A 12270-nucleotide genomic window follows, 5' to 3' on the forward strand; every position below is an offset into this window, starting at 1 on the left:
TTGGATGTTTTAATTTTGCAAATAAATGGTTCCTATCAGTGGGCCTCTGAAGATACCGGGCAGGTGAATTTTGGGACATTTGCATCCTGTCTATGCCATTCTAGTTTCCAACATTACCCATTGGTTTTACATTTTGCCACAGGCAGTGACCTGAAATTTTGTATTTTCAATGCATTTATTCTCTATTGTTTTCTCATTTTTATTTGCCTTTTTATTTTTTGCTCATCAGAAGGTAATTGCTTTCCAGAATGGGATGGACTCATATGTTGGCCCAGAGGGACAGTGGGGAAAATATCAGCCGTACCATGCCCTCCTTACATTTATGACTTCAATCATAAAGGTATTGAATTTTTTTTGAAATGATTAATTTGAGATGGAAATTTCAGGGTTTTGTTTTTTGGTAATAGATTATGTGATCTCAGTGTCTTTCATATCTTACAGGAGTTGCTTTCCGATATTGTACCCCAAATGGAACATGGGATTTTATTCACAACTCAAATAAAACAGGGGCTAATTATTCAGACTGCTTTCTGCATCCAGATATCAGCATAGGAAAGGTAATGTCATTTCAGTGTTTGTGAATCCCTAACAGAAAACAGAATGATGCATAAAGCCATTCTGATTGTCAGCCACTATATATAAAACACCTTTGTTCTATGACACAAAGATTATAAAATATAAAAGCAATCATAGAATCCTCTCAGAAGCACATGAACCAGTCTGGTATTTTCCTTAGATTAGAGTTACTTGTCTGAGACACACAGATATAAAAATATGTGTGTGTTATGTTACATTATGGTTATATTATATTATATCATTTATACTATGCATAAAAAATCTAAATAGGAAATCAATAACATGACTGATGATCCATTCTTAGTTACCCATGAATGACTACAACTTATCTCACTCTATCTATATTTCTGAAAACTACCTTTGCATTTTAGAGAAGTATTTCTATCTCATAAGGTTTGCTAGTAGACGATTTCATTATTTTCTGACAGATTAGAGTTGTGGAATTAAAGAGGAGCAAGGGGTTAGTTTTTCAGCACAGTGCCTTCATTTCACAGATGTGAGTCAACTGAGAACCAGAGATTGGTGAATCTAAGGGACATAGTTTGCTGATGACAGGTCTAGAGCAGAGCCCTGATGTCAGTGTTGTTTGTAAGATAGCAATCATATTTAAACTTCAGAAATTTCTAGAGAGTTACTGTTCAGTTATATTTGGCAGTTTAAAAGTCACACTTATATCATACCACTTAGGCATGGTGAGTAAAAATGTGTAATGAACATATGATGGTAGGAATGTATATGATAAGTTGCTGAATATCAACTCAGAATCTTGAATGAAGATTCTGAGAACCATCTGTTATATGGAAACTCTCAGCATTAAACATTTTTTGTAAGCCTGCTGGTTTTTTTTTTCTTTTTTGTGGGACTAGGGTTTGAACTCAGGGCTTCATGCTTGCAAAGCAAGTGCTCTACCTCTTGAGCCGCAACTCCAGTCCATTTTGCTCTGGCTGTTTTGGAGATGGGTTCTCACCACGAACTATTTGCCCTGGCTATCCTTGAAATGTGATCCTCCTGATCCCCACCTCCTAAATAGCTAAGATTACAGGTTTCAGCCATTGGTGCCTGGCTTTTCCTACTGATTTTTGGAGGAAATAGGAAAGAGAAGAGTAGAAGGAGAAGTGGTTGAGATGAAGATTTCTTTGTTCTTTCCTTCTTAACTTCTTTTCTGTTACAAAGTACTACCACATTAATGTGCTCTGTAGTAATTTGTTGAAAGACCTTCAGTTTTGTGCTTCAAGACTGAAACTTAGATAAAATTAGCCAAGGTGAGGAGATTGTTCTATATTCTATGACACAAGTAATACCAACATTGAATTATATTATTTTATATTAATAAAATGCTACAAAAATTCCAGTCTCCTTAGCAGAAACATTCACTGATCATGAAATTAATGTTTTTTAATGGCTATAAAATGACTTGAGTTACTTTGAAATAAGAAGAAATAAGCATTCACTGATGTTAATGTACTCTGTGATGATCTTCAGTTGTGCCTAAATGATGGCAAATGGAAGCCTTTCATATTTTCAATGGACATTAAATTAAATAATGGTTTCATTTATATAGAACTTGAACCTTATAACCATTCTTTGTGACTGCTGTATATTGTAAAAATTAAAATAATGAACCAAAGATGTACACCATTTCATATCAAAATGATTTAAAAGCGAACTAAAATGTGAAGAATTTTGTTAGCATAAATTAATTTTATCTCCTTAATAAAAAATACAAAGAATATTTTCTGTTGTTTACTACCCTTAAGGAATAATTTGAGAGACTCAAGGAAAACAAATATCCTCTAGTAAGGGAACTAGATGTCTCCTGAAGTTTTGATACACTATAGGGAAAAATGATATTTATTTATGAGATATAAATTATTAATGCTTAAAATGAAATTTTTTTATAAGGAAGGAAAAGTAAAAAACAAAAAAGATGTGTATTGAGAATAAATGCCACATAATATATAAAAAGAATCAGTGCTACATCTTTACTGGGGAAAGAAGACTAAGATACTTTTAGGCACTTATTTATTTTCTATAATTAATTTCCATATCATTGGCTTGAAGGAAGGGAAGGAGCTCTAATGGTACGCCAGAAGACTATTAAATTGTTTAGAGTATATATAAATAGAAATTACCATATAATATGCCTCTTGTTTAACAGCCATAGAAATTTTGAAATGCAATTTAGCAATATATATTAAAAATCCTCAAAGGGTTATATCTTGCTTTTATAATTTTACTTCTAAGACTGAGGATAAGGTTTTGAAATTGGGAAACTGAATAGAAAAAATGTTCACTGAACAATTAATCATTATAGTGAACATTTTGATATTTTGAAGAATTTAAATTTCCAATGAAGAACTGCTTAAGTGTATGTTTTTGTAAAGAGTTTGCAACTTTGGAAAAATTGTTTTGTCATTCAGCTAAGAGAAAAAAGAGCAGGTAATAAACTTGGCATAAAAATTGGGAACACAGATGCTTAAAACAGTAGGAAATGAAGCATAGAAACAGAATGAAAGAAATCCATGAAGTACTAACATTGCTTCCTTTGGGTTAGTGAGAGTTTGGGAAGTTTTTTCCTCCTCCTCGAAATATTTTACACATCATCCAAATATTTTCTATACAAAGTTTTAATATTTTTTAACAGAAAGTAATAGGTAATAACACTTTAAAAAAGGAAAGATATAAAGTCTACTTTCAGTCAGAATATAGGCAGGTCTAGCAGTAAGTTGGGTAAGATGCATAATTATTTGTAAAGATCCACAAGTAAGCTGAGGATGCCAAGGAATCTAAATGGACTGAGTCTGGGAAATGGGTCAGGTATTCTTATGAGAGAAGCGGCTCATAGCTGCATTTATCCCTAGGTCTACAAGAGAAGATGAAAAACCAGACCTTAGAGAGTGACAAAAATAAAGGAGAAAAGCTTTTAAACCGTCTTTTAGCAGACAAGGGCTAGTATGAAGGCTTAGAATTCCAAGGAGCAAGCCCTAGTCACAGTGAAGTGTATTTCACCAAATACACAGTGGCATTATCCCAAAGGCTGAGGACAGTGAAGGAGCCTATGAAAACCCCTTCAAGATGCACATAGGGCCTTCATGGAGTGAAAGGTAGAAATTAGAAGCCATGGGACACAACAGGGGAGATGGGAAATTTCCCTTGAGGCAGCAGGGATCCTCATTAAATGCATGACTGATGTTGCCTTTAGGTCAGGGGAAGAAAAACCCCCAACCCAGACATATACAAGTCTCATTGAGTATAAGGCAGCAGCCTGGCTGAGAAAGCTGAGAGAGATCTGACCTGGGTACAAAGGTTCTTCATCTGTAGCAAGGAAGTGGCTAGCTGAAGACTTGGTAGAGTCTCAGGGTAGAGCAAAAATCTCCTGAGATGCAGGTTGACTAGAGGGTGTTCACTGATACCACTTCTGTTTAACATAAGACTGGTAGTACTAGCTAGAGAAGTCAGGTGAGAGAAAGAAAGAAAGGCATACAAATTGGAAAGAAAGGAGTAAAATTGGGTTTTGTTTGCAGATGACATGATCTTATTTACAGAAATCCCTAAAGACTTCTCTAAAAAAACTATTAGAACTAAGCTAGGTATGTGCCTATAATCCCAGCTACTCCAGAGGCAAAGGCAAGAGCACCGAGTTTGAGGTTTAGATAGTGAGACCCTATCTAAAAAGCAAAAAGGCTGGGGTTATAGCTTAAATGGTAGAGTGCTTGCTTAGCATTCATGAGATCCTGGGTTCTAAAACATATTAGAACTAATAAAGGAATTTAGTTAAGTTGAAAGATACAAAATCTATATACAATGTCAGTAGGTCTTCCATACACTAACAATAAACTATCAAAAATCAAGAAAACAATCTCACCGACATTACCTAAGTAAAATAAAATAGGAAGAAATTTCTCAAGGAATTGAAAAGCCTGTACACTGAAAACTACAAAATATTGATAACGGAAATAGGAGATACAAGTAAATGAAAAGGTATCCGGTGTTCATAGATGGGAAGAATTCATATTGTTTTAATGTCCATCTACCCAAAGTGATGTATAGAGTCGATGTAGTCCCTATAAAGATTCCAATGACTTTTGTTTTTACAGAAATAGATGAAAAAATTCAAAAATTTGTATGATACCACAAAAGATCCTGAATAGTCAAAGCAATCTTGAGTAAAAAGAACAAAGATAGAAGTTTCACATTGTCTGACTTCAAAAGGCATTACAAAGTTATAGTTATAAGAACAGCATGGTACTGGCATAAAAACAGACATATAGACCAATAGAACAGAAGAGAGAACCTAAAAACAAATCCACCCATTTATGGCCAACTAATTTTTGACTGAGGTGCCAAGGACACACAATGGAAAAAGGACAGTTTTCTCAATAAATGGTGTTGGGAAACCATATCCACATGTGGAAAAATGAAATTAGACCATTATCTCACATTATACAAATATCAACTCAAAATGGATTGAAGACTTATATGTCATACCTCAAGTGTAAAACTATTAGAAGGAAATACAGGAGAAAATCTCCACAAAATTAATTTGGGCAATGAGCTTTTGGATATGACCCCAAAAGCACAGGCAATAAAAGCAAATTAGGTAAGTGAGATTACATCAAACTGAAGTTCTTCACAACCATGGAAGCAATCAACAGAGTGAAGGGACAACCTACAGAACTGGAGAAAATGCTTGTGATCCATACATCTGATAAAAGGCCATATCAAACCAGGCATGGTAATCCCAGTACTCAAGAGGCAGATGTAGGAGGATCATAAATTTAAAGCCAACCTAGGGTGTAGTCTCTCTCTCTCTCTCTCTCTCTCTCTCTCTCTCTCTCTCTCTAAGAAAGACTATATGCAAAATATGTAAGAATATATAAGGAGCTCAGAAAACTCAATAGTAAAAAACCAAATAACCCAATTACTGAATGGGCAAAGGGATGTGAATAGACATTTTTCAAAAGGCAACATACAAACAACCAGCAGGTTTATGAAAAAATGCTCAACATCAGCCATCATCAGAAAAACATAAATTTACTAATCATCAGGAAATGTAAAATACATCCACAAGGAGAGCTATTACCTTACATCTGTTACAATGACTATTATTAAAAAGACAAAAAATAACAAGAGCTTAAGAGGATGTTAAGAAAATGGAACCTTTACACAGTGTTGGTAGGGTTATAAATTGATACAGTCATGGGAAAGAGTATGGAGTTTCCTCAAAAAATTAAGAACTACTACATAATCCAGCAATCGCACTACTGGGTATATATCCAAAGGAAATTAAATCAGCATGTTGAAGAGATGACTACACTTCCATGTTCATTGCTGCATTGTTCATAATTACCAAGATACAGAAACCACATAAGTATTGCCAGGAAGCAAAAGTTGTCAGACCTAAAAGGAAAAAGAACCACCTTCCTATATGTCGATATTTTTAAACACCATTCTCAGAACAATTTGACAAATTTTCCACAAGATATACTTCAAATGCTTTGATTAAATTGATTTTTATAGAATAATATATCCAATATTAGCAAAAATTCACATCTTTTAAAGTACACACCAATGTTTCATCAAAATAGAACATATATTGGTCTACAAAATAACTTTAATAAGTCTAACCATACAGTATGTACTCTGACTAAAAAATGGTTAATTAAAAATCAGTTAAAATAAAATGCAACTTGTAGAAAATGGACAAATAGTTGAAAATTCACAAATAGTTGGGAAGTTCAGATTGAATAAATAAAAGTCCAAAATATCAAAAGTTGTGGGAAATACCTAAGGCAAAGCTTAAAAGGAATAATTAAAAAGAACAGGTGATAATTTGATGATCAAAATTTTCCACATTCAGCTGTGAAATAAAATGCTTAGAGCAACCACTTGAAGTATGAAATGGATTAATAGAACGGGATTCTAAAAATGTTCCATCTACAGGATTGGAGGAAAAAGAAAACAGAAATGAAAGGAAGATAAACTTAGACAACATAGTAGTATTATATTAAAAATAAATGGTCTAAATATACAAATTAACAGAGAATGAGTCAATTGAAAAATATGACCTAACTGTATACTATGTATAAGAAACTCATTCAAGTATACTGATATACATAGGTTACATTTATGCCATGGAATACTATCCAGCAATAAAAAGAACATTATTGATAGGTGCAACAATTTGGATGGATCTTGAGGACATTATGGGGCTAATCTCTAAAAATCTCTTGCTATGTGATTGCACTTACATAATACTATGAAATGACAAAAATGTGTGATGGAAAACAGATTAATAATTGTCAGGTGTTTGGGATAGTAGGGAGAAGGCTAGGCATGGCTGTAAATGGGTAACACAAGGTATGTGCTGGTGGACTAGTTCAGTATTTTGATTTTAGTGATGGTTATAAAATGTACATATGTGATCAGATTAGCTAGAACTATATGTAAGTAAGCACATTGCACCAATACTGATTTCCCATTTTTGATATTTTAGTATTTTAGCATAATTATGTAAGATCTAATCATAGAAGGATGCTGGGTGAAAGGTATATAGAAGCTTTCTTAATGTATTTTTCACTTCTTGTAAATTGATTATTTTTAAAAACAAAAATGAAGTCTTAATATATGTAATAATACTGATGATATTAAAACATTTTTCTCTGAAAAGTGTGCATATTTTGTAATTCTAAGATGTCTGTGAACAATCTAGAAGAAGATGAAGTATATGAACAGAGAAAGCTCATTCATGGGGACAGAAATTAGAGCAGTGATTATGCGGGAGTAGAGAGTAGGTGGCTTTTTGACTACCAAGGAGGACAATGAACTTGGTTTGTCAAAACCCATCAAACTGTTCATTTCAGATCTGTACATTTTATCACATGTAAATTACAGCTCAAAAAAAGATAATGAGAACCTAGAAATAATCTTCCAAAAATGACACTGTTTTTACCAATTCCCTGGTAAAATATTCCTCTGCTGTATGTGACTGTCTCTTCTCCACAGCAAGAATTCTTTGACAGCCTCTATGTCTTGTACACGATTGGCTACTCCATCTCCTTGGGCTCTTTGGCCATGGCCGTTCTCATCCTTGGCTACTTCAGGTGGGTGAGTGATTCCCAGTTACTTTCTCCAAGAAGAGAAATGTTCTCATTCCTACCCTAGAAGGCGTAGAGATCACACAATCTTTGTCCTCAAATATTTCTCTCATCATGGGATTTTGAATATTTTCAATGACAAATTCAGGGTTTTTTAGTTTCTTTGAAAACTTAAAGCATTAAAGCAGTGTGAAAACTTTAAGTTAATCTGTATTCCAGTATAGTTCCTTACAGCATAGAAATGAACAAAAATTTTCATTCATGATATAATGACTTATTTCACTTTTTGACAAATGATTTTGGTGCCACTGGACAAAATTCATTCTTAATTATTTGATATCAGCACATAAAACACAGTATTTATTGATTATATTATGATTTACTTTTTTATCCACTTAAACTTGTCTCCAACATAATTCAATATAATCTTAATCAACACTGGCTTTTGAGCATCATTATAGAGACATAACAGAGAACTATGTCCACATCCTCACGGTGTTCATGATTAGCTTGTGATACCAACAGCTGACACAACAAGCAGCACAGCATATGAGAAGTGCTGAAGTAGACTTATTAATTTTTGAGGGCAGAAGAGGGAAATTAATGACAGTCTTGTAAATGAAGTGAAATCTAAAATGATCCTTGAGTATAAATAAGATTTAATTAAAGAAGAGTAACACTGTAAAATTTGGATAAACATGATAACAGGATCCGTATGAAATTAATACTCAAAAAGTTGCATTTTGTTTTGGATCCCATTTTTTTGACTGGAAACACAATAGTGGATTTCTGTCTTTACATTTACCATGTTTTCCTCTTTATTTGGAAAGAGTTCAGGCTCATTTAGGTATTTTCTTTTCCCATTTCTAATTTTATCCAAATGTAAATAATGAATATTTTCTCTGCATAGACGATTGCACTGCACTAGGAACTACATCCACCTGCACTTATTTGTGTCTTTCATGCTGAGAGCTGTCAGCATCTTTGTCAAGGACAGGGTAGCACAGGCTCACCTGGGAATTGAGGAGCTGCAGTCCCTGGTAATGCAGGGTGACCTACAGAATTCCATCAGACCACCTTCTGTGGACAAATCACAATATGTAAGTGTTCTCGCTATTTTCTCTCACTACTGATTTGTGAAGCTTACAAGAAAGAAAAAGTTCACAGTCTACTAAATATTTGTTAAGTCGATTAGAGATAGAGTTGACCTTGCCACTCTTATGAATTACTTTTTCAGAAGTAAAACTCATCAGCAAAACCAGAAGCTTGGGATTTAAAAGTACCTTTATTATATACTCAGAGTCATGTTCGAGTATAAAGTTCCATGGTACTTCATTCTGTTTTTAAATATCCCAATATTAGATAGTAAATAGAGTCAATTAATTTGGTCACTGAAATAATACAACTGAAAATTAGTCATAGTAGATGACTAATTAATTAGTCATAGATTTATATTAATGGTATGAATTAATGCCCTATGTGTTTCTCTGCCTTTTCCCTGTAGCTTTGTCGTCCTTCCTGTGTCTGTTTCTGGCTTGGCCTTGTGACTTACTAATAGCTTTGGAGTAGAGGTGAAAACACACCAGGCTAGGAAGACTTTCATGAGGAACCTGGCCAAGAGTAGCTGAGTGGCACAGATCATCAGAATTATCAGCTGATCCATAGATCAATAAGAATTATTAAATGTGTATTGTTTTAAGTCATTAACTTTTGGGGCAGTTTGTTTTGCTGCCAAAGTGACATAAAAAGACCAGAATGGAATAAATTCGTGGCAGAAAGATGGATAAAACTGAGTTTTTGTTACTTATAAAATATCTTACTGTAAAAATAGAATCTTTAAAAATGCTAGATTAAAATAACTGTTGTGGTTTGTTTCAGCATTTTTAGCCTTCCTGTGTACAGAAGACATACAGACTATAAAAAAGAATCCAAAGAATTATTTTCTAATGACCTCAGGTTGGCATCCAGTACAATTAAGGCTTCTAATATGATGTAATTCTGGTTTATTTGTAACAGATCGGGTGCAAGATTGCTGTTGTGATGTTTATTTACTTCTTGGCTACAAATTATTATTGGATCCTGGTAGAAGGTCTCTACCTGCATAATTTAATCTTTGTGTCTTTTTTTTCGGACACCAAATACCTGTGGGGCTTCATCTTGATAGGATGGGGTAAGGCATTTATGTCTCCTTTGACTGGTTGTGGATTTGAGGACGTTCTGCTATGCCTATCATCAGCATTTTTTTGTGCCATTTTCCTGAAATCATCCCTCTTCTCCTTATCTTTATCACCTCTTCTTTTTTTTTTTTCATTGTTGTATTCTGAAATCAAAATTATCAACATCAATCCTATAACCTTCCCAGAAGAAACAAACTTTGCAAACTTAATTTCTGATTAGTGCTCTTAGGCTGCAATATTGTGAAGATTTTGTAGAGGAAGTTTAAGATAACTCAATGCTAGCCATACACATTTAAAATGGTTAGGCTTACTAGTCACTATTCTACTTTGTCAATAATTTCTTCCTTAATTCTGTGATTTTTAGATTTCTTCTTTTTTTTTTCCTCTTGTTCTTCTTCTTCTTCTTTTTTTTTTTTGGCAATATTGGGGTTTGAACTCAGGGTTTCACACTTGGTAGGAAGAAACTCTACCACTTGAGCCACTCTGCCAACCAAGTTTTAGATTTCTAAGATATATTGATATTTCTTTGATTTCTATTTCTAGATCATATGATAAGAATGACAGAAAGGAAATTCATAGTACTATCTTGACTGTATTTAACAAAAACATATTACAAACTAATTATGTAGAATTATTATGACTTTTAGAAGGGGATCATTCAAATTACTTTTGGAAGAGAGTTAAAAAAAAAGGATATTTAGCTTATATTCCAAAAATGACTTCTCAGTACTAGGGCAATTACTAGATTAGGCATGAACTCAGCATGTCATGGAGAAAAGGGTGCTGTTTGCTTGTTAAAATTTAAGGACAATTAAAAATTTTAATATGTGGTTAAAATGGAGAAGAGTCTGGAGGTTAACAATTGCAGATCTCAGTTACTATTTTAGTATTCAAATTATGAGGTGCTCAGCATAGGAAAAAAAAAATCACCAAATGGCTCAAGACTTAATTTCTCCTCTTTCCAAAACAAGAACATTTCTTTGCCTGTTTTACCTCAATATTGCCTTAACAGTTGAAGATGTAAAAGTAAGGAATATGAAACTTCCAGCTAACTAATTAATAACCTTTTGGAAGATAAAGAACTGTAATACTTCACTTATTATAAAATAGTAATTATTGTGACTAGAATTTTATTTATGAAGTTAGCTCATTTGTTTATTTTTTGACTTTCTACATCTTTGATCATATATGTAATAATTATTTTTCTCTTGTCACTTATTGGCTTGAGGGCAGGCTTCCTCATCATCTATTCATTTGGGTTAAGTCACTTAATTCAGTCTGTCCCTTCTTAATTAAAGTCTGGAGTTTGTCAACAATGAAACCCAGAAAACTAGTTTTTAAAACTTTCTGTGAAAGAAAGAATACAAAGGAACCAAGAGTCCAGTTAGCTTCTATGTAATCATGTTTTTTTTAACCTTTCCTTTTCCACAAAAATTTTGGCATAGGGATGGCAACTACAATAGATAAGCATCATGGGTGTGTAGTTCAGTGGTAAAGCATTTGGCTGCAGATAAGCATCATTCTTTGGAATATTCATTGAATGAAATAGTTTAAGAACACACTTGAAAGCATTTTCATGGAAACTTGATGCAAAAACATTTCCTACGCATTATTATGCTCATTTAATTAGTTACAATTGCGAATGATAACAGCCACTCTATGTAGTTCTGCTTCTATAGCTAGTCTATCTTATAACTCTTTTTTTGCAAATCAGTTCTATTTAATGAAAAGAATATTGCTAAATCAAATATGCCTCAGCTAGGTAAATACTCAGAAATATGTGACCCTGTAGTGATATTAAGTTATATTACAATGATTTTGATGATTATTATCCATAAATTGGAAGTAAAATAAAATTACAATCTGAAGAGGGACAGATACGTATCTGACCTTTACTAAATTGAAGGCAAATATTGAAAACGATTGTTTTTATATATTTTTAATCACAAAAGAAGATATATAATGCAGTAAAGGCAAATAATGATGACTGTGGGTTTCTTTCTTTCAGCCAAACATATCCTTAATTTTCTCCACCCTTTATTAGTTATCCCATAAGTAAAGGACTTTACTCTTGGTTCCATTTTATCCTTTCATTTACATATTTTTTCTCTATATTTTAATGCTCTCAGTCTTGTTTTTCATTTCTAATTCAATGCTTGTGTAACCTCTATACCAGCAGCAATCCTTAATTTTCAACTGTCAGATGTGTGTACATATTTTATAAAAGTACCTATCCTAGAAATTCCATATAGTCAGTCATGTTTTGTTGTCAAATGTTCATGTAGAATATTGTCATATTCTTCAGAGAATATTGTCATATTCTGTGAAGATCACTAGGAAAAGGTACTATACCTCATTTTAAAAAAGTGACCTCAATCAGCAAACATTTTTTTGATCACTCATTTGACAGTGGTTATAGT

General features: G+C 33.2%; 1 protein-coding gene across 1 annotated transcript in view; it reads left to right on the plus strand.

Annotated features, from left to right (window-relative positions):
* Positions 1 to 12270, plus strand: part of Pth2r (parathyroid hormone 2 receptor) — a 109471-nt gene that overhangs the window by 44745 nt on the left and 52456 nt on the right. Inside the window, exons 3-7 of the mRNA XM_074071600.1 lie at positions 230 to 340; positions 442 to 557; positions 7582 to 7679; positions 8584 to 8773; positions 9690 to 9843. Coding sequence (XP_073927701.1) covers positions 230 to 340; positions 442 to 557; positions 7582 to 7679; positions 8584 to 8773; positions 9690 to 9843 — 669 coding nt within the window. The remainder of the gene's footprint in view (positions 1 to 229; positions 341 to 441; positions 558 to 7581; positions 7680 to 8583; positions 8774 to 9689; positions 9844 to 12270) is intronic.

Source organism: Castor canadensis, chromosome 4, assembly GCF_047511655.1.
Source record: "Castor canadensis chromosome 4, mCasCan1.hap1v2, whole genome shotgun sequence".
NCBI classification, from domain to species: domain Eukaryota; kingdom Metazoa; phylum Chordata; class Mammalia; order Rodentia; family Castoridae; genus Castor; species Castor canadensis.